Here is a 20,897-nt window from a genome sequence, read left to right as displayed (position 1 = left end):
GTAATTGTTTGTGTTGTTGTTCCATGAACTGCTCTGCTCCACGGTTGAGCAATTTATCGATGAATCTTGGGTTTGTAATTCTTTATTTATCAAACTAATAATTTGCTGTTATTTTTTCTTTTGTTGGGGTTGGTTGTCTGTGTATCATAGCGAATTTCGATTTGGCACCGGTCTATCTTTGCTCAGAGGATTTTGTTTTCTCTTTGCAGTGAAGTATTTCTATTGGATTTCTGCAAATGAGAAAATCTGGTGTATATTTTTCAGCTCTTGAACTGGTAATGCAGGTGTTCTTCAAGTTCTTACAACCTCACTTCCAGGTCTTACAACCTCACTTCCAGGTCTTGCAAGGACGAGTTAGGCAGAGAGAGAGTGAAGTTTCTTTGGAGGATCTAACAATTCTTGCCAACTTGGACAATTTCCTGTTCACTTACTGTCCATGACGAGCTTTCAACAGAATCCAAGCGCTCCACTAGGACTTCTGGCATGCCTCCTGCTTCATCATCTGGGTCGCAGTTACAGATACCCAAATGCTTTAGGTTTGGAAACGCACCACGTTCGAGGTGAGAGAGTAGCAGCTTGTCGTCCACGTTCATCGTCAGCCGGTTCACAGATGGAAACGTCGATGGTAGTGCTCCTAGTTTTGGGCAGTCCGTCAGTACCAGCTCTGAGAGACGAGGAAGGAAATCTTCCCCCTCCGTGCCTGACCACTCCTCCAAATCCAACATGAAAACCAGTCGCAGTTCCTCCAGTGCAGGGAACGCGCACCCGCCGCCGGACAACTCTGATCCCAAACGCTTCACAGCAGGAAGCGCTTCGAGGCAGAGGACCCTGAGACAGGGTAGCTGCCCTAACCGTGGAAGGCACTCGACACGGGGGAATCTGCTCAGGTTCAGCTCCTTTAGACAGGAGAGCCTCTCCAACGCCGGCAACTTCTCACATCGAGTAAACAAGTCCAGTGAAAGCTCCACCAGATTCGGAATCGAGCAATCCATCATCCACCCCGGCAGCACCTTGCCAACGTAACCCTCGATCCGCAGGACCTCCAGGTCTGGCTGCGGTCGGAGGCTTCCTAGCGCATCTTCCACCAGCTCGGTGTGCTCCTCACCAATGGCCGCGACATCATTCCGGTCTTCTTGTTGGAACCAAGAGGTCAGATCCCACTTTAGTTTCAGCGAACGCAGGCCCGGCTTCTCCCTCAGATTGGCCTCGCCGGCTTCCGTAGCACTCCTTAGATTCTGAAGATTCCCGATATACAATTCACCTTCGAGATTTAGGGTGCCGAGCTCTTCAAGACCTCCTTCGCCATCTCCATCACCGAGCAGGTACGTCGGCAGCATCCGCAGCTGACGCAACTGTCCTAACCCCGCGGGCATGCAGGTCAGACCATAACAACCACGTATGTCAAGGTGTGTGAGGCTTCTCATGCTCTGTGCGTTCTTCGGAAGCTCATGCAGCCAGTAACAGTCTCTAAGTTTCAGCAGCTGTAGGTTTGAGAGGGAGCTCAACGATTCCGGCAGCGTGGTGATGCAAGCCGTGGAAACATCCAAGTTCCGCAGGTTGCCCATGCGACCGATGCAATCCGGTAAAGAAGAAAGGCGTCGGCAGAGACAGAGATCCAAGGTCACCAGATTTACCAGCTCGCCGATCGATTCGGGCAATGCTTCGAGTCCTGTACAACTCCACAGTTTCAGGATCTGCAGGTTGTGGAGACGCCCGATGGCCGGAGGAAGTGTTCGGAGGTCGGTTCGTGACAGGTCGAGGTACCGCAGATGATCGAGATTTTGTACTGCAGCAGGCAGTGCTTTCATGGGAAAGCTATCCAAATGTAGTGCTCGCAGGGGTTTCATGGTGGAGAATATGGCAAGGAGAACTCTCTCGTCTTCGTCTTGCTCCTCTGCACTTCGTCCGTAAACATTCTTCCCGTCGAGCACCCTCACACCATACTCCTCAAAAATGCCTTCGGTCACGATCACATACAAAGCTCGCAGCTTCCGCAGATGGCCAAGCGTCTCTGCAACCGATGGCGTCCGTCCATCGAAGAGTAGAGACGCGTAGCGCGAACCTGGGGAGGTGGCTGTGCTGCCGCAGACGTCCACGATCGAGCATTCGTCGCCGGCGACAAACCGAGCGAGGTCGTGGACGACGTCGTGCATTTTGACCAGGTTCACAGCACCATGCGCTTCCTCTTGACCGATCTCGAGAAGGGATCTGGACAGCAACTGATCCACGTAGTGAGATCCCACATCCTCCAGGTCCGCCAGGCCTCCTGCAACCCACAGCTGAGCCAGTGTCTCGATCCGCATCGTTTTGCCTTTTGGGATAATCGCGCAGTACGCAAAGCATTGTTTCAGACGCGGTGGAAGATGACTGTAGCTCAGCATCAAAGCAGGTAGAATCTGGTCGTCGTCAACGTCGGCGGAGGGTCTCCAAATCTCGTTGTCCCGGACCGCCACCCACTGGCTCACCTCTCGCTTGAACCGCATCATGCTCCCCAAAGCCTTGGCTGCCAACGGCATGCCTCCACATCGCCTCACGATCTCCTTGCCGATGGCCACCAAGCTGGGGTTCCTCGCGCTGCTGCCCGACTCGAACGCCCTTCTCTTGAACAACAACCAGCAGTCGTCGTCGGAGAGACCGGCGAGGAAGTGCACGTCGTCCGCGTTCATCACGGACGCGACTCGCCGGCTTCGTGTCGTCACCACAACCTTACTTCCCTTGGCTCCATTGTTCAGCAGAATCCTCAGTCTATCCCACAGTTCGTAGTCCTCGTTCCAGACGTCATCCAACACCAGCAGAAACCTCCTACCTCTGATCTGTTCCACGAGCTCCCGCTGCATCGGGTCCATGTCCGGGAGGGTGAACTCCTTTGCGCTCAGGGATTCTATGATCGATCTCATGAGACTTTTGCTGTCGAACTTATCAGAAACGTAGACCCACATCCTCCTCTCGAAGTGCTGACGCACCCCCTCATCATTGTACACTAGCTGAGCGAGAGTGGTCTTGCCGAGACCACCCAGCCCAACAATTGCAATGACTCCGAGATTGTTATTATGTTCTTCAGTAGAGTCGCCGAGAAGGAAGTCGATGAGTTGCTCCTTGTCTTGCTGTCGACCGTAGACTTGGGATTCATCCACCGAAGAGCCAGTTTGCTCTCTTACTCCACTGCCCGGCTCACTGTCTTTGGCGGTTCCCTCCCTCAGGTGGAATGTGGCTCGCTCCTCCGCGATGGCGTCTAATCTCTTCCTCATCTTCTTCACCTTGCAAGCTATCTCATGCCGAACTCGAATTGATTTGGGCGTGAGAGGCAATCCACGCACCTTTCCTTTGGTCAGGGCCTTGACTGCGGTCTCATCCAACAGATCGTCCAAGTCGTAGGCGACATCCTTCAGCTCCCGCAGCCAAACTCTGAGGGATTTCTCCTTCACCTGCCGTGCTTCTGCGTCTTCGAGCACGTCTTGGATTGCGGCGAGGGTGCTCTCCAGCCGCTTGAGTTCCTCGCCCACACCCTTCAGCATCCCCAGCTCGTTCAACACTTTGGCTCCCAGCTTGTCGGACACAAACCTCACGATGCTGCTGGCAACCACCTCTGCCATGGCTCCGCTCCGTGGACGGGGAAGAATTGGAACTCAGCTCTTGCTTTGCTTGCTGGCCGATTGATCAGAATCGCCACATCAAGGGAAGAAGGGGAAAGCGTCGGTGGAGTGGAACTTTCTCGGAAACATGTCCACCCACCACGCTTTGCCATCCATGCATGAGACGACCACACACACCTTGACGATGGACGATGGACGATGGGGTCCGTTGCTTTGCTTTCCTCTGAAAAGTTAGTCGGTTCGACGAAGGTGTAAAGATGCTTCCCTTGTCACTGTTGGTAGTGGGAATTCGCGCATTGCCGACCTCTGTGCTCTTCTTCTTTTTGACTTGGGGGCATTCTTCTTCAGCTCAGCAAGAGAAGAGTTGCAGTGGAGTTGCTTAGAACTTACGCAAAGACCCCAAGGAAAAGATGTCCGTCCTGCTTGGGGAGAGCTGCCTTGGAACATCTTCTCTAAAGCGTGTCCATCGTTCCACGTAAAGGAGCAAGCAGGCAGGAAGCTTTTCTGCTCACATTATAATTTTAGGCTGCTTTACCGACAAATTTCTTGGACATCTTAGCAGCAAGAGACCATCAGCGCAACAGGAGAACAGAAAGCAATCAGATGGATTTGGACTGCCATATCTTACAACAAAACTAGAACTAAAAATCCATGAAGACAATAAAGGTGCATCAAGTTGTAAACAATTTGACCTGAATGACTTCTGTTGGAACTGATGTATGGAACAGAATGCCCATCGAAGAGAAAGAAACATGACGAAAGGTCCATTTGTTAAGAAAAAGAAAAAGATGTATCAAGGTGTCTCTAGAGATAAATAAGAACAACCAAACTGAGGATGCATGTAAGAAAAGCAAGTATCAAAAGTTAGAGAACATCATTGTATCAAAAGTGTGTTTCTATTTTCCAGTGAGTGGTGTAGCAAGGTAAATGTGGCGAGAATGAACAGCACTAGCAGGTAAATATGGAGTTATAAAGAGAAGAGCATTCTGCCAAGATAAACCTGACATAATTTTTGTACATATTATCCTTATAGAATTACCATGGTTAATGAACCTTCATATACTAATAAATGTTACAAGAACTCTTTTTCTTTCATTGAGTTGAACGATTAGGCAGAACACTTCCACCCAGCTCTTACAGAATTTACCGTAAGAGCGAGAAAAGGGAATTTACCGTAGAGCGAAACGCAGGGCGTAATCCACCAAAGGAAGGTTCTAATTCTAACTAAGAAAGAGAACTGAACGAATCTCTAATCAAGAAAGACATGCATCAGGAGAGTCTTGAGAAATCCAGAGAACCGAAAAATCTAAATATATCGAAAGTGAAACAAGAAAGGGGAAGTGAAACCAGGACATCGTAGTGATTGAGCACTGGATGAATCTTCAATCAAGAAAAAGGCGTCGATTCTCTCTATATATATGAATCTTTAATCAAGTGCTCAGTTGAAGCGAAACAAGAGAGGGGAGGAGAAGTGTAGAACTCTCTCTCTCTCTCTCTCTCTCCCCCTATAAGTGTACATATCAAGAAACCCAACGAATAACCGGCGAGAAAGAAACCAAACTAGAGGCGTGCGAGCTCGTGGTAGCCATTCGACCGCGACACCCTCAGAGTTAGGCGACGAAGGCAGGTGTGCGTGCATGGTACTTGAAGGGCGGCGGATGCCGCTGGGAAGCGCTCCTCGCGAAGCCATGAGCCATTCAGGTGACGGCGTTGAAGTAGGGGAGGGAAAGGAAACCCACTCTCATTGGTGGACGACGACGCGGGTCCCACGGTCGACGGGCGGACCCGCAACGGCGGTTGGTTTCTCAGTTGATAGTAGAAATCCACAATAATTATTTTTTTTGACAAAATCATCATATATCAATGCCACCATCACATTCATGACTCTAAAAATCATCATAATTTATTTTAATTCAATCAGTAAAACAATTCAAATTTTTAAAAATATTATTATTTCAAGCATGGCACAAATATCATTTTAAAAAATATTAATTAAAAAATACTTATCAATTCCAACATAAAATTGATACTTAAGTACAAATGAATAAAGAGTATTATATAAATAATTTTAATTAAATATTAGATGAAATGGAAATGAATATAGTGTGACATGTTTGATATCATAATAAAGATTTTATTTGGGTTATGAAAAACCAAAAATTGAACTGTTATAAACTCCCCCCTTGTTGAAACCCAAGTGTCATTCTTCCATTTGATATAATCTTTATTGCTTTGTACAGAGTTCTCCCCCCAAACTCCAGCAGTCGGTAGCTTTCTTCTTCCTCTGTTTCCTCCTATGGCTATACCTGTCATGAGATCCTCCTTGAAAGGAAAACCAAATCTCTGCACGTAGCTACATTTATGAAACATCCTGCCAAGCCCCATAATGGTGCCTCTTCGATTCAATCGCACCTTCACCGTGCCATTCTCACAGTCGAGTCAAACAAGTAACCAATCATGACATTGCCACTTATTTGCACAGTTAGTATGCCCGCCCTCTAAGCTAGAGAGAGAGAGAGAGAGAGAGAGAGAGAGAGAGAGAGAGACCTCTGAAGGGGATGCAAGGTCCAAATCACTACTCACAAAGCATTTCCTTTGTTTTTCCTCAAGATCGCTGCTCACCGTTCTCTTTCCCAAGGTTTTTTTGCTTCTTCTCAGTAAGAAGCTCTTCAGCACCACCATGATTACTGTAAGGCGCTGCAAGGTGAGGAGATGGGCCGTGCTTCAGAAACTCTGAGCACCCAACAGCCTTTAAAGTGGGAGGTAAACAACAACACAAAAGACCACTGCTTGTCGATTCCTACAGATCTGAGCAAAGCATAGAGCAGTGCCAAGGTTGAAGAACATCATAGGATGGATGAAGTCTTTTATGATTCTTTTTTCTACACGTAGTCTCGGTACATATATAGGATGAAGCATCATCTCATTTCGTTTGATCTACAGGTTGAGATCAGAGCTTGCGGGTTATTGACAACCTTGAGAAGGATAGACAACGCAGGATCAAAGTTCTTTCGCAACATGCTTTGTGGCTGCTACATTAATGGACAGAAACTACGTCACCTTCGCCTCTACCTCTCTTTCTTTGGGTGTTGGAACCCTTATCTTGCTCCCACGCCTAGGAAATCAAAAAAGGGCAACTCAGTGTTCTTCCTTCCATGATCTGTTTTACCGTGAGGCAAGGTCATGTGGTAAGCTGGTGGCTCAGCTGCTGTCGAGGCCCTTGGAGTTGAACAGGTGCAGCCAGACTGACCAAACCCAGGAACCAGCATCAGCATAGGATTGACATGAGGGAGAAAGCCACCACCAGAATTACCCAACTTGTCACAGAATCCGTCGTTTGCCGACACCAGCCTTTCATCAGATCCTACAATGAAACGATTATCCATTGACCAACACCAGGAGATGGGAAAAAGTGGAGGCAATGGTTGATGTTGACAGCTGAAAATTCATGTGGAGCAGAGCTGCAGAACAAGGGTTTCTTTCGGAGGAATATGGAGAAAAGATCATACCATTGAGCATGCCACAGGAAGGACCAGCGCTGCTGGTGAAGGAACCGAGGGAAAGGTCTGCGCGAGCGGAAGCACACTCATCTCTGGTGCTGGTGATGGTCGACTCACCACTGCATGCAACGTTGGGGAGGGAGTGCTGAGATGGGGGAGAGTGGGCGGAGCAAAGGAATGGCTTCCGCCGCCTCCTGTAAGCACAACTGCACTGCTCCCTCTGCTTCCTGGCCATGGTCACATGCCAATGGTTCTTGACCGCATTGTCGGTCCTGCCAGGGAAGATTCTGGCGATCAGCGCCCATCTGTTGCCGTAAAGCCTGTGGGCAGCCAACAGCCTCTCCTCTTCTTCCTCACTGAATGCCTTCTTGTTGATCCTTGGATCCAGCTGGTTGAACCACCTCAGCCGGCAGCTCTTCCCTGCCCAGAACCAGTTCCGGTAACAGCAACAAACAAGGCACAGAGGATTCAGTAAGCATTCGATAGATTCTTTCTTTCTTGTTCCCGACGACCTACCTGTTCTTCCTGCTAGCTTCTCAGCGATCAGGTTCCAGTGTCGAGGGCCATGTTGGGAGACGAGCTCCTTGAGCTTGGCGTCCTCGGCTGGCCTCCAGTGGCCCCTAGCACAGAGCTTGTGCTGTCGTTCGCCATCTTCTTCCACCTTGCCGTGGTTCTCATGCTCCCCTGTCAAGCCATGAACAAATGGAGGTGCTACCGGAGCGAAGAATCCCATGTCACCTGTGAGCTTGAGTTATTTTCTCTGTGTCTCCAAGAACCGAGGCTCAAGAGATGCAGAAGAAATACAAGAACAGTGGTGGTGGAATAGCTTTAGAGAAGGACCTTCACAGAGCCAACGTCCTTGGGTGGAAGAAAACCACACGACTCTCTCTCTCTCTCTCTCTCTCTCGCTCAGAGTTGCAGAGGAGAAGCGTTCGTGTGGATCCAGGAATTCGAGGCACCTTCTCCCCCACACTCTACTCCTTTAAATGTGCTGAAAGCTGCATACTCCACGGCTGCTGCTTTGACCTCTCTACCTTCTCTGGAGGACCTACCCTGACTTCCATCTGTTGTCCTCCCTTGCACCACCGTCCATGCTCATCGTCTCTTCATCTCTCTGCATCCAAAAAACACAAGGCAATATAAGGACGAATAAACGCAATATATTTGTTCTAACTCAGTAATTAATAATATATTAACATATTTATTTTGAGTTGCATATGCATTCTAAACATGACGGAGCAGCGGTAGCGTTCACTCTACTGCTTGTGCCGTATACGTCGTGCGTGTCCTCCGCTTCTTCCCCTTTCTCTATCAAATGTAGGACACATGCGCATACATACTCCGTACGCGCACGCTGAATGATGGAAAGCACGATAATCAAAGCGAGGCCGCAGCCGATCCGCACAAATTACACGCGCGCTATGGAACAGTGTTAGCCTCCTTTTTCTTTTTTACCCTAATAATTGTAATAATAATATTATTATATTGTTATTAGGCGGCTGCCGAGTAAGTGTTAGTGTGTTGAGATTCGTGTTAGGCTCCCAAACTCTTTGCCTTGTTGTACGTAGATCAGCTGTATGGGACAATAATTAAGTCACGACTAGCTCACGACAGTCTTGGTGCGCATCAAGGTAGAGAGAGAGAGAGAGAGAGATGGGATGAGATGAGATGGAAACGTTGGACTTACACGGTCACTTAGATGTTGATCTAAGGTGACCTATCTATAGGTGAGGTATCGAAATAAAGCTTCTTCTCTTCTTCAATAATTGTTCTTATCTTCTATTATTTTCATCATGGTATCAGAGCAGTGAGAAAAGCGAAGTTTCGCTCTTGCCTTTGACTAGCAACCAACGTCGTTGAGAAAAGCGAAGCTTCGCCCTTGTCTTCGGCCAGTGACCAACGCCGCTGTAGTCACATTCCTAAGAGGCTCTACGGTCAATCCTCATCTTCCTCACCGCAGTAGCCTTCGATGCCTTCGTTGATCTGCCAAAAAACGATGGACTTAAGGAGAACGAAGGGCGAACTTAAGGAGAACGAAGGGAACGCCTATGCCCTCATAGCAACAACAATCGCAACAGTAGCAGCGATCTGCTCTTGCTCTATTCACAAAGTCTCTTGCTTGTAAACCATTCTTTACAACCATTCTTTGCATTGATCCAAGATTTGTATCCTTATCAGGAGCACCATCTTCCGGGCATGATAGAAGATAAGATTTTCCTAACTAATCTTTTCTCCTAATTTATATAAATAGGAGAGGGACATGTTAATGTATTGAAGCTGCTAAAACTATTTCATTTTTAAATAAAGCTTCTTCTCTTCTTCAATAATTGTTGTTATCTTCTATTATTTGTTGTGGTAGAAGATGTGATGGGTTGGGTCTTTGGGAACCCGATACCTTTGCTGAAGCTAATAATCAGAATGAAAAGGTGAATGTGATGAGCCAACTTAGATTGTCTTCTCTACTTTACCCCACACCTTCTCGCAAGTACTTAAGCTGCATATTGCTCACCATGATCTGTAGTAGTCGGCTTGAAAAGCTAGCTCTAAAGCAAGTGTCGAAAACCCATGTCCAGCTTTGCAACACTTCAAACTTAGTGGGGGGTGAATCCAATCACATGGATCCATTGCTCAACTTTGTTGAATCCCATGGCACATCTTGGATCTCTCCTGTCATCTCTCTCTCTCTCTCTCTCTCTCTCTCTCTCTCCAAGCACAATGATGAGGCACGCGTGCATTCATGGCAGCCATTGTTGAACCACAGCAACCTGCACTCATCTCTCAGGTCAGGCCATCACAACTCCTCAGCTCCAACAGAAGATCTCTCGATAAGATCCAAAAAGGAAAAGAAAGACCATGCAAACAGCTTCTTCGTCTGGATTATTAGCTTCAGCAAAGGTATCGGGTTCCCAAAGACCCAACCCATCACATCTTCTACCACAACAAATGTGCAGGCAAACGCTTCTTCCTTCTCCTTCCTACAAGTCTTCACTTCCCCTTCTTTGTTACTTCAAGAGGTCAGACACCACCTATGGTTATCAGAATCACCTCTCCACAATAAATTGGAGGGTTTTACATCCTTGCAATGTTTGAAGATAGTTTTCATTTATATATTACATTATATATATATTTATATCATATATCTCCTTTTAGCCTCCCACCTTTGAAACATGGAAAATTCCAAGCCACAAGGAGACAAGGTATATAAAGGCATTCATACCATGCGTGCCCACTTGCGAACAAGTCTTCCTCCACCCACTACAACATGATTTCCTCTGTTGGATCTTCCCATTTATCTATCTATCCATAAACGACATAACATGACAAGCGATCATTGATGTACGGGACCCAATATAAGATGACTAAGTCATCGTGCTAACTAAGTCGCTTGGCCGGATCGCGTACTCGTGATAGGGATTTTAGGATTCCATATCTTGGAGGAGGCAGAGTTCAGGATTTTCTCGTCACGAAAGACGGCACAACTCATCGTCGGAGTCGAACCGATGGAGGCCATCGGAGGAGAAGGTGTTCCGCGTTTCGACCGTGACAGGTGAGCGACACACCTTGGATTATTGCATGTTTTTGTTCTTTTCCTTCACACAGCGCGTTGGTGGCCGGATGGATGGTGACGGGAGTGATGATGATGACTCCCTCCATCGTGCCCTAGGCATCTTATGTAGGGTTAGGTTCGATGGATCTTTGTCCAGTTTCAGCCGTGATTGATGCCGATGACCTGTTTGAAGAATTGTCTCGTACTGGAAATCAGCGAAGAAGAAGAAGAAGAAGAAGATGTCGCTTACGCGAACGCCAAGTGACATGCCTCATGCATTCATGTAACTTCTTGCGGGGCTTTCATCATCAGCAATAGAATTCTATGTTGGAAGTCCAAAGGGCTGTTAGTAGCATAGGATTGTGAATGAGAAGATTGTAATTTTTGACAGCAAGGTGTGATCTATGTTGGATTGGAGAATCCATAGAGAAAATCTTGAGTCTCCATGGTACCAATCCCTAATTCCCAAAATTAGTAATCTTGTCATGATTAGAGAAATCAAAATACCAAAGTAAATTTCAAACGATATTATTATTGTTGATGTTCAGAAAAAAAAAGAAAAGAAATATTGAAATATGTTTATGAATTATTAAACATTTATCATTTGGGCAGTATTAAAACCTTTTCACAACATGCAGCCACTTGTTTCTCAGCAGTTGACACTGTTTCATATCACTCTGAGCAAAATCTAACTACAACCAACTGTTATGAAATTTACAAGTGTCAGCTATACCACAGGAGGAGGAAAAACCAGGCCAACAAGTGTTAGAAATTTTATTTTCCTACACAGAATAAAAAAAAAACAAGAACAATTTCATGTCATAAGAGTTGACATGCAAGCTGTTCACTAACTTATGAGAAATCAGCAAAGAAGATATTAGAATTTATATGCGACATAAGATCTCGGTCAAGTAATTATAACTCGAATAGTTTCAGTTGTAATCAACTTTCATTATTTTGGCACAAAATTGAGAACATCATATTTACAGCTCCTAACAAATGAATGAATCACTATGTCAGGGCCTGGGGGTATAATTATCAAACTCCAAAATTTGAATAGACATGAAAGGTATGAAATACTAATAGAACTGATCCAATGATATAGCAAAGATAAAGCACATATTTTGATCAGCCATCAATCCAAAAAGAAGTTCGAGTTGCCTGTACAAGTTCATAAAATTAGGACAATAGAGGTAATGCCACTGAGCACAGGTAAAAAACTTTCCAGACTATGATAATTAAAGAAAACACACTTCAAACAACTACAGACAACCATTAGAATACTGTCGACCAAAAGATATCGGAGCATTTCCATGACCTCAGCCGATAACAATAGTCTTTGAGTAACTGAAAGAAGAGATGTAAGACTATTGGACAACAAAGTTATCGATGTGCAGTGAAAATCTATGATATTGCCTTTATTTGTATAAATTTCAAGGAAGCATCCAACAACGCAGCCAAGAACCATATAAAAGCAAAAGTTCTTTTTCCGTATTAGAACAAGGATGCCATTTGAAGATTCAGATTTTTCAGTTCTGATACTATGTTTATGTTCACCTTTTTCAACTTGATCCTCATATCATGGTAAACTAATTCTGTCATGATGCAGGAGATGACAAACTCTCTGAAGTAAAACTTATAAACAAGAATGTGTTCCTCTTGCATCTACAACACGAATTCTTCAACAATTTTAGATATGTTAAACAAGCTTGGCCCTTTCCCCTGCTAGCTTTGTAACAATTTCAGATCCTGGTTTTAAGGCCACCAGCCAAGTGAGCTCCCAAATCACATGGCACGCATCATACAGAGTAATTTCCACACAACTTCAGAGAGAGCTCTTTATGTGCTCTCCTGAAAGCAATGAGAACGAGATACTGCAGCAGGGTTTTCGTGCAATAGCTGTGCGCCATCCAATTTTTTAGCCTTGTGTTCAGACTTGAACTGGAAGATACTGCCCATTTCAGGCTTGATACCAAGGGTAGACCATATGGAACTCTTGGAAGCCTCTTCTGGATCATCCATCCTAAGGGTTTTAGGGACCCATAAAGGCTTCTTCATATTATTCTCTCCCTGTATACTAGAATCTCTGGAATGCTTACCCAAAGTTGGAGAGCCATTTCCTGAACATCCGCTATCGCTCGTAGAGGGTGATGGTGATATGCAACCATTAGATCCAGCACATGGTACATTCCATGTTCCATTTGGCAAAATGGAATAGCCCAGAAATGGAGCCGGCATGAAAGAGAAAGGTAGTGTTGATGCACAAAAAGGAGAAGCTGCCATCAATGCTCTGGGACTCCGTGAAACCGAACTTGAATTGCCATTCTCCACTGTGCAAGAATATTCAGATGAGCATCTACCAGCTTCCATGGCAGCAACACTGTTCCATGCCAGACTCCATGGGTGAGCCCATGGAACCCCAGGATAATACTGCAAATGAGGCAGAGGTGCTAGTCCATTGCAGTAAACTCGCATGTCACTTGATCGCACATGAACTGCTTTTTCAGCAGACACATTTTTGACAAAATTGGAGGCTGTTGCAGAAGATGAACAGGAGGGTTCCTCTCTTTTATATCCACATATCATCGAGTCAGAAGCAGCATTGTTTCCTTGCTCCCTGATATTAAATGCACAAGTCACAGACTCGTAAAGAGGATCTTCTTGATCAGATTTAAGGACGGTCCCTTTTCTTATCAAAGGTTGTGAAGGGGTAGAAGACGCACATGGAAGAGGCCGATGATGAATAGATTTAAAAGCATCTGACTGAAAACTCTGAAATCCATCTGACAAATTCACTACGTTACGATATGGTGAATTGGAATGCTTACTTTTACGCCTACCAGCACCCACAGGAACATTCCTCATTGTTCCCCCAGCAGTCCAATATCTCTGGCAATTCTTACAAAAGTGTCTAGGTTGATTAAAGTTGTAGTTGTTGTAATAGCAGAATTTGGTTTCCATACTATTACAGCGAGGACATGGTAGAATTTTGTCTGGCTTCTTGAGGACCTTCTCTGGTACAGAGCCATAAGCCTCACTCTTAGCATGTTCAGTTTTAGCTTTTGCTGCTTCTTTTTCAGCTTCAACGGATGTTTTATGGTCATCTTCATTGCCACTGGTCAAACCAGATAAACTAATTGGGTCACCTTCATTCTCTTCTTCAGTTGATATAGAAGAATCATTGTTGACTTCCATATTTGTTACTCCCTTTGATGAATTCTGAAATATAAGACCAAAACAAGATAATTAAACACTTGTCATGCATTACAGGTTAGAAGCATAATCCAGTTAATGCATCAATGTTAAAAGTTTAAACTACAATGAAAAGTAAACACTCCTAAATGACAAATATTACCCCTTATACAGTACAATTTCTTTTTAGTTCCAATCAAGAATGGAATAAGGAAAGAACTGCTTGGAATGGAAAGGAGATCCTGGATGCACTCATCAGCTGAGGTGAGTTAACTGATTAGTAGAAAAACCTAAGAAGACTTTATTAGGAATAGTTGAAGAGATTGGATGGTTACTATTAAAAAAAGTGATCTGTCACTAAACAAAGCTAAATGGTGGGAAAAGATCCATGCAGTCAACCTCAAATAGTTGGGACCTTTACAGACAATCTATTTGCTACATGGCTTCTTGCTACAGTTAAATTCTCTTGCCTTGCAAATTTAGACTTCTTCTTTACATGAATAGAATTCTACGAATGTTTTCCCTTTTGCTAGATAATATGAATTTAAGAATCATATGCATTCCTCTTATCCCCCTTTCACATGTACATGACTGATCATTTTCGTTATTCTACTTTGTTGGACCCCTCTGCAGAGTATGACATGGATCTGTACAGTACAATTTATATGGAATTGTTTCATTACTTTTTCTTTCTTGATTTCGCAAAACTGATTGCTGATCCACCTGTATTAACTGAGATCCAAGAAACCCCCCAAAAAGGAATAAATCATCAAGAATAACCAAAGACTCGATTTTTTCCACCTGCTGGAGATTTCGGGAAAAAGAAGATCAAAGTATTCACCAGAACAAAACAACGTCATCTTTTTACTTTCCTCATAACACCAACTATTATAATCACTCAATGAGCAAAAGAAATTAAGATGAACGAAACAGAAAGCTCAAACCACATTAAGTTGCTATGCCATGTAATTCTGGACAATGATGTCAGCAATATATTTGAAGTCACACCATCCATGAAATTTCCGAGTAAGAGAAGTCCAGAGTGTGATGCAAGGTCGTCAATCTTCTCATGTAACATCAGAAAGCTTACTCAACAAAATGAATCCAAATTACTTGTAAATGTAAAAGGAGAAAAAATCACCCATACGGCAAAACAAGCGAAAAAAGAAACGACCTTTCGCCGACCCCGACAAGATTCATAGAGGAAATACTAGGAAAAACGAAGTGCACGGATCGAGAAAAGAGGAGAGGTGGGCTTCTCTTCTCACCTGCTGCGTCTTCGCCTCCGCTTCCTCGACATCGGGCTCCTCATCAGCCGCCGCGGCCATGGGGATGGTGGTCCCGAATAGCTTGATGGCAGGGTCCCCAGGCTCGGACATGTTCTCTGCGCCGTCCGATCGATTTCCGAGAGGGAATCGAAGAGCATCTCCGCCTTCTCCTCGCTGTTTTGCCCGAGAGAGAAGTAGCAATTTATTGTCTGGTTTGTTTCAAGAAGGGGGGTTTTTATTGCCGATTTCCATCGGAAGGAAGGAGGAGGCGGGAGACCGGGAGTAGCCGGTGACCGAGTGCCAGGTAAGCGTCGGAGTCAACGACGGGAGGCATTCCGAGCCACTAATTCTCGTGGTTGTGGATTAAGGAGGCTGACGTCAGCCAGGGAAAAAGGAAAAGGGCACCAGAAGTCGACCAGGAAGAAAGATACAACTTTTCAGGGATCGGGCCTTTTTATCCTTGCAAAATACCAAGAAGACCCTCGTCATTAGAGATAATTACGACAGCATGTTTTTTTCTCTCTCTTTTTCAAATTTATGTTATATAAATTGGCAATTTCGAAAATCTAGTGGATTCCGAAATCATGTCAAAAAATAAAAAGAAAAATATAATCTTTTTAGGTTTTAAAATATAAATTTATTTATCATGTATTCTTTATTTCGTCAATATCTTATATTATTATTTTAATCGAAATTAAAGATATGAAAGATGAAATCGCCCGTGTGTTTCTAGAAAAGATGGAGAATGAAAATCTCGAAATTTAAGTAATCATCGATAGGTCTTTATTTTTATAATAAAAGATTATTGTTGGGTGTATTCACGAATTGATCCCCTTGATACCTATGTGATAGGGTTTCTTGAAATGAAAAGTGAGGAGAGTGAGTGCAAAAAAAAAAAAAAAAGATAAATTATAATGGAAGGACTTTTGATATATACTCATTATTCTTTATGTTATATCACACATATCATTATTCTTCATCATGTTTTGAAACAAGATCTTTTAAAAAAAAAAAAAAAATTCTTATCGAGACCTAACACACTTCTCATTCGATGGGTGATATGATGGAGTATACTTAGTGCCTCGAGGCCCTGGATGCCCCAAATGCTTTTAGTTCAGATTGATGAATTGGGCTCTTTGGATCATTGCCATGCTTAAGTATAAAGAGGGTAGGAGACAAAGATGATGAGTTAGAAAAAAAAAAAAATGATATCTTTTTCATGTGTTGTTACTTCAATCCATTCACAAACCACAATTTAGATTGGATTGAATTGAATTGTGACAAACTACAACTAATAGATCTCAACCACAATCTGGAAACAAAAGTCATACAAAGAGACCTGCAGTTCATGTGGGCATCCATTCAACTTTTCTCTTTCTTGAAAAAGATAGCTTTGATAAGAATCTCTCTTCCCATGGCCTTTTTTCCTTTTTCCTTTTTCCCTTTTCCTTTGGTGGTTCTGAAACCATGAGATTGCTTTAACATTCTTGTTTATTTTTGTGAGCTACTTGTGGCTCTCACTCATAATGTACCTTTTTTTTTTAATGTCAACTTACCCTTTTTCTATTTACTTCTCCTAATAAGCTATTTGCGGGTTGAATAGGTGTTTGATGTTATTAGGGTTGATAAGTATTTTTGATGTCTTAATAGTAATCAGATTATTTTGAGAATCAAATTACTCGAGCGATAAGAAAATTTAAGCATGAAAAAAAGAAACTACAGAAATTAGGATTTGTTACTCTTTAAAATCTTACACATCTAAAAGTTTTAGATAAGAGAAAATTGTTCATGATTCATATGAGAAGGTACATAAAGGACTTTGAACTTAAAGTTAAGCAAAGAACTCAATAATTTGTGTTTTGTTGTTCTTTCATCACTGATTCACTTCACTTTGATAAAGAGAAGTGTGATAGAGAAGCACAAAAAAGAAAGAGTGTTTTGCAAGTTGTGGGAGTTAGATTGATTAATTCATTAAAGTTGTGCCCCACATAACTTTCAATTTGGAAGTCTTCTCTGATTAATTATTTTACATCATTTTCTTCTCCATTTTGGTACATTTGTTTGACTAGATTTATGTAGATGACTTTGGAGGGTAGGATAGGCTTCAAGCTGCCTTACACAACTCGATGTGCATGATAAGTTTCAGCAGCTCCACATGATTATGGACATCTTGTGCAATGAGGATGACCCAACTCTATTAATCGGACAAGATCTTCCTTTAAATCTAGGCAACTTGAATAGAATCTATCTTGCAGTCCACGTGTCGAGTTGTCAGGGTGGAAAGAATCCACAACTTCATGTCCATGGCAAGAGAAGATACAGCTACTCCTTTCCTTTTGTTCAGTAGGTGGATTGCAGAGAGAGCTCAACCAAAGGATCGATCGTTCTTGGAGCCTCCGTACTTTGATCCAAGCGTAGATCAAGCTTGCTCTCCTCATTCTCGTCAAAAGCATTTACAATATGTAGGAGAAGGAAGAACATATACAACAAAAGGAGCTAAACTTTCCTCAATTTCGAGCATTTTTATGGAGCCTTCTTCTAGCTTTAACATGGATGTGTTAAGGTAAGGCTCAAAGTCCGTAAGTGTTGCCATGAGAGGAATGGAGCCACATGTCTCAGCTTTTCCTTCCTTTGCTTCATCACTATCTTGTAGCATTTCGTGTAGCTGTGGCTTTCAGTTGGGCAGGCGAATGGCGAACTCGAAAGTGAAGGTGACACAAAGCATGCAAGCATTGTGGTTTGATGAAAGAAAAGAGCTGTAAAAGCAAATGGAAAGATATTGTACTTGGAATCTTTGATCATAGAAAAGGAAACAAGAAAGGGCAAAAAAGATTAGGATTTAGAGTTGCTTCCTTTGAGTGAATGGCACTTTACATGTTGTAAAGTGCAACAATATCATATTTATTCACAAGCATTTGTATGTATTTGTTGTGTCTTTCTTTTTCTTTGCGAGTATAAGGGACAATACTATCGACAGTCGAATTATTTACCAATTAAACTAGCTAACATCCTCGCTCGTTCGTACTAATTAAAATTATTTTGTCGTTTTATCTACTCATATTTGTCTTTCATCGGGATTATAATTTGGCTTCTAATGCACTTGGGAGACTAACTAGTAAGAGTTAAAAGAAGAAAAAATAAATAAATCCAAGTAATTTACATCATTTAATTATGTAAAAAAAAAAAAAGAATAGATCAAATGAGGCACTACAAAAAATCTTCTCAAATCATACTTCAAAATAAGTCATTCAAGTTAATCTCTTTATGATGATGGTCAATTCCTCTCAACAACTTGTCACACACAATAATGCTGCATCAACCTCTACTAGTACATGAAGATTCTTCACTTCAATATATATATATATATATATGTATATACACACACATATACATACATGAAAAATCTGTGTGGGGATACTACTATTTTCATGTAAAGAATTTTATTCTTTACATGTATGAATGGTCTTAATCTTACAATTGTGTTATCAGCTTTCTATCATTTGTATATATAATGCAAGTGGCATGTACATTAACCCATATGTGACACATATAACTTGGCCCTGTTTAATTACTACTAGATTCTAGTATGAGTCATCCTAAAGCTTCATCATTAGTGGAACCAATTATGTTCATATATTCTATGCAGATTGCAGTGTCACCTATCAGACAATTGCTATATATTACACTCATTTCATCAGCTTGGTTTTCTGTTGGAAGTATATTGCATTTATGGATCAGAAGCAGCCTCTGAATCATCTCTTCACACTGCTGCTGCTCCTTTCATGCCTTCTCTCCCTGGAAGCAGCTCCACCGTCAAGTACAGTTCTTCAAGGTTTCTTCTCACCTATGGAGCCACCCGAGTGCTGATCTCTTCTCTGGTTTGTGTTGCAGGAATCCTTGCATCGAGGAACCGAGACAGAGCTGTAACGAAGGCTGCAGTACAGGTTCTCTCAGTAGGGCATTACACCTTTTTGTTCTTTGCAAAGCAGTGATGTTTGTGTAAGATTGATTCATTGAATCCTGTTTTCCTTGTGCAGGTGATTAACAAAGAGATGATAGTCACGGAAGGAGTTCCTGTGAGCGGGGCGATGGACATTGAACTCAATGACTACCCGGGTTCAGGAGCAAACAGCCACCATGATCCTAAGAACCCTAGAAAACCGTGAATCACACTCCCAGTGTGGAAGATGGATTGGCGTGTACTATTAGCCACCTAGTGCAGTAGCCTTGATGAGTTCATGAATTATGTATGATTAGTACTGGAGTAATGGTATCAAAAAGTATTACAGTGGTCTCTCTCTCTCTCCCTCTCTCATGCTTCAAACCCGAGTTTAAATTGCACTACTGAACATGCAATGGACGCAGAAGAAAGCTAGGGAGAGACGACACACTACCTGTAGGCAAACGTAGTGTACTATAAGAAAGATGCATAGATATTTCAAGACAGCGTTAAAACCAAGGAAAAAGCATGGGGTTCAACTCCAGAAGTGGCATCGAGATTGATACCATCACACTTGTCCCTGCGGAATAAGATGAATAGATAGAAGGAGAGATCAATGAAATCGAGGAAGGTGAAGTTTGGAAGATGTGCAACTCAAGAACTAGTAAGAGGAGGCAGGCAATTTAGAAGAGCAGCTTCTGCGGTGAACATCGATCGTATACTGAGGAACAATCTTCCTCCTGATCTGGTTGTCCCGTTTCAGCCACTCCCACAGCCCCACATAAGTTCCATCTCTCACTCGGCGATGCTCCTCGTATCCCCTTCGCTTGTGTCATTACTCAAGTGAAGCATGGTGCTAAAGCCATCCTGCTACCCGAGAGGCCTATCAAGCCTTGTGTCACCTGAGAATATGCACTACTCATCGTGATCATCGTAGCACGTGAAAACAATCCAAAAACTATTTAGAATAAATCATTTTAACAATGCTGTCACGAAAGATGTCTTAACGAATCGTTCGTCACTTTTGCATGCTTGTACCGAGACATGACAATCTGTTTTGCCATTGTTTTATATGTTTTTATTTGTAAAAATACATGTTTGAACAGGTTACAATGCTACAGTGCGATCGCTCATCGCATCGGGTCGAAATGCCCTAAAACGGCTCAGTTTTTATGTGCCACGATTTGTTTTCTATAAGCCACATTTGCACACAAAAACATTAGCCATCTTAGCACCTTGGAACTCCCCGAGTAGCACAGGGTTAGATGGGGCTTCATATATTATCGGACATTGAAAAATCTTCATAAGTTCGCACGTTAACTTGATGAGAACTTACCTTCGCGCCCAGCACCCGATGAGCAGTTGTTTGTGGACTTGCAACTGTTTGTTCTACTTTTTAAAGTATTTATTTTTCTCTTTCCCCTATTTTCTCTTATGCACGCAAGATGCTCGTTGAATTTGCTTGTAAAGTTTTCGTTTTCGCAAAACATCGGGATTTGTTTGTCGCTCGTTTTTGAACTAATTAACTTTCTCTTTTACAGGTCCTTCGAGACCTGAGTGAGGTTGTAAATTAACTAACCCTTTGCAAATGTATATCGCAAGGGCGTGCCACAACTTAGGCAATCCTAGCTAAGTTCAAAAAATTGGCGCAAGGGTGTTTCGCGACTTAGGCAACTCAAGCTAAGTTTATAGTTTTACCGTAAGGATACCTGATGGCTTAGATAATTCTAGCTAAGTCCGTGACAATACGACTAAGTGATAAGTGATAAGTAATAAGTAATAAGCGACTGACAACAACGACAGAAGCATGGTGCAACACCGTCCTCTACACAAGAGCCTCATCCAATCCCATACCAC

General features: G+C 43.1%; 4 protein-coding genes across 5 annotated transcripts; 1 reads left to right on the top strand and 3 right to left on the bottom strand.

The window, feature by feature from the left end:
• Positions 1-237: 237 nt before the first annotated feature.
• On the bottom strand, positions 238-5,269 carry LOC135626947 (putative disease resistance protein RGA1). Its single transcript, XM_065132795.1, has one exon. The coding sequence runs from the start codon at positions 3,591-3,593 to the stop codon at positions 390-392; it is 3,204 nt and encodes a 1,067-aa protein (XP_064988867.1). The 5' UTR covers positions 3,594-5,269; the 3' UTR covers positions 238-389.
• Positions 5,270-6,429: 1,160 nt separating this feature from the next.
• LOC135627071 (transcription factor CSA-like) lies at positions 6,430-8,201 on the bottom strand. 2 transcript variants are annotated; one of them, XM_065133027.1, is made up of 4 exons: positions 7,934-8,201; positions 7,610-7,831; positions 7,103-7,513; positions 6,430-6,957 (listed from the first exon to the last, which is right to left on the bottom strand). In XM_065133027.1, exons 2-4 carry the CDS (start codon positions 7,824-7,826, stop codon positions 6,692-6,694), a joined length of 894 nt encoding a protein of 297 aa, XP_064989099.1. In that variant the 5' UTR covers positions 7,827-7,831; positions 7,934-8,201; the 3' UTR covers positions 6,430-6,691. The 2 variants fall into 2 exon arrangements, with proteins under 2 accessions (XP_064989099.1, XP_064989098.1); XM_065133026.1 differs by having other exon boundaries at positions 7,610-8,201.
• Positions 8,202-11,742: 3,541 nt separating this feature from the next.
• On the bottom strand, positions 11,743-15,320 carry LOC135627185 (cyclic dof factor 3-like). The gene is made up of 2 exons (XM_065133182.1): positions 15,101-15,320; positions 11,743-13,859 (listed from the first exon to the last, which is right to left on the bottom strand). Exons 1-2 carry the CDS (start codon positions 15,209-15,211, stop codon positions 12,480-12,482), a joined length of 1,491 nt encoding a protein of 496 aa, XP_064989254.1. The 5' UTR covers positions 15,212-15,320; the 3' UTR covers positions 11,743-12,479.
• Positions 15,321-18,808: 3,488 nt separating this feature from the next.
• Positions 18,809-19,402, top strand: LOC135627373 (uncharacterized). The gene is made up of 3 exons (XM_065133453.1): positions 18,809-18,917; positions 18,992-19,044; positions 19,138-19,402. Exons 1-3 carry the CDS (start codon positions 18,830-18,832, stop codon positions 19,264-19,266), a joined length of 270 nt encoding a protein of 89 aa, XP_064989525.1. The 5' UTR covers positions 18,809-18,829; the 3' UTR covers positions 19,267-19,402.
• The last annotated feature ends 1,495 nt before the right edge of the window (positions 19,403-20,897 follow it).

Source organism: Musa acuminata, chromosome BXJ2-11, assembly GCF_036884655.1.
Source record: "Musa acuminata AAA Group cultivar baxijiao chromosome BXJ2-11, Cavendish_Baxijiao_AAA, whole genome shotgun sequence".
Taxonomy (NCBI): domain Eukaryota; kingdom Viridiplantae; phylum Streptophyta; class Magnoliopsida; order Zingiberales; family Musaceae; genus Musa; species Musa acuminata.
The sequence above is the reverse complement of the archived record's forward strand: the minus strand, read 5'-3'. Positions and strand labels throughout refer to the sequence as shown.

Coding starts and splice junctions, on each gene's coding strand:
- LOC135626947 (XM_065132795.1), bottom strand. CDS start 3,593: ATGGCAGAGGTGGTTGCCAGCAGCATCGTGAGGTTTGTGTCCGACAAG.
- LOC135627071 (XM_065133026.1), bottom strand. CDS start 7,826: ATGGGATTCTTCGCTCCGGTAGCACCTCCATTTGTTCATGGCTTGACA. Junction 7,514..7,609: donor GAAGCTAGCAGGAAGAACAG/GTAGGTCGTCGG, acceptor GGTTCTGGGCAG/GGAAGAGCTGCCGGCTGAGG. Junction 6,958..7,102: donor TTCCTGTGGCATGCTCAATG/GTATGATCTTTT, acceptor GTTTCATTGTAG/GATCTGATGAAAGGCTGGTG.
- LOC135627185 (XM_065133182.1), bottom strand. CDS start 15,211: ATGTCCGAGCCTGGGGACCCTGCCATCAAGCTATTCGGGACCACCATC. Junction 13,860..15,100: donor CGGAGGCGAAGACGCAGCAG/GTGAGAAGAGAA, acceptor CTTATATTTCAG/AATTCATCAAAGGGAGTAAC.
- LOC135627373 (XM_065133453.1), top strand. CDS start 18,830: ATGGATCAGAAGCAGCCTCTGAATCATCTCTTCACACTGCTGCTGCTC. Junction 18,918..18,991: donor GGAAGCAGCTCCACCGTCAA/GTACAGTTCTTC, acceptor TTTGTGTTGCAG/GAATCCTTGCATCGAGGAAC. Junction 19,045..19,137: donor TAACGAAGGCTGCAGTACAG/GTTCTCTCAGTA, acceptor TTCCTTGTGCAG/GTGATTAACAAAGAGATGAT.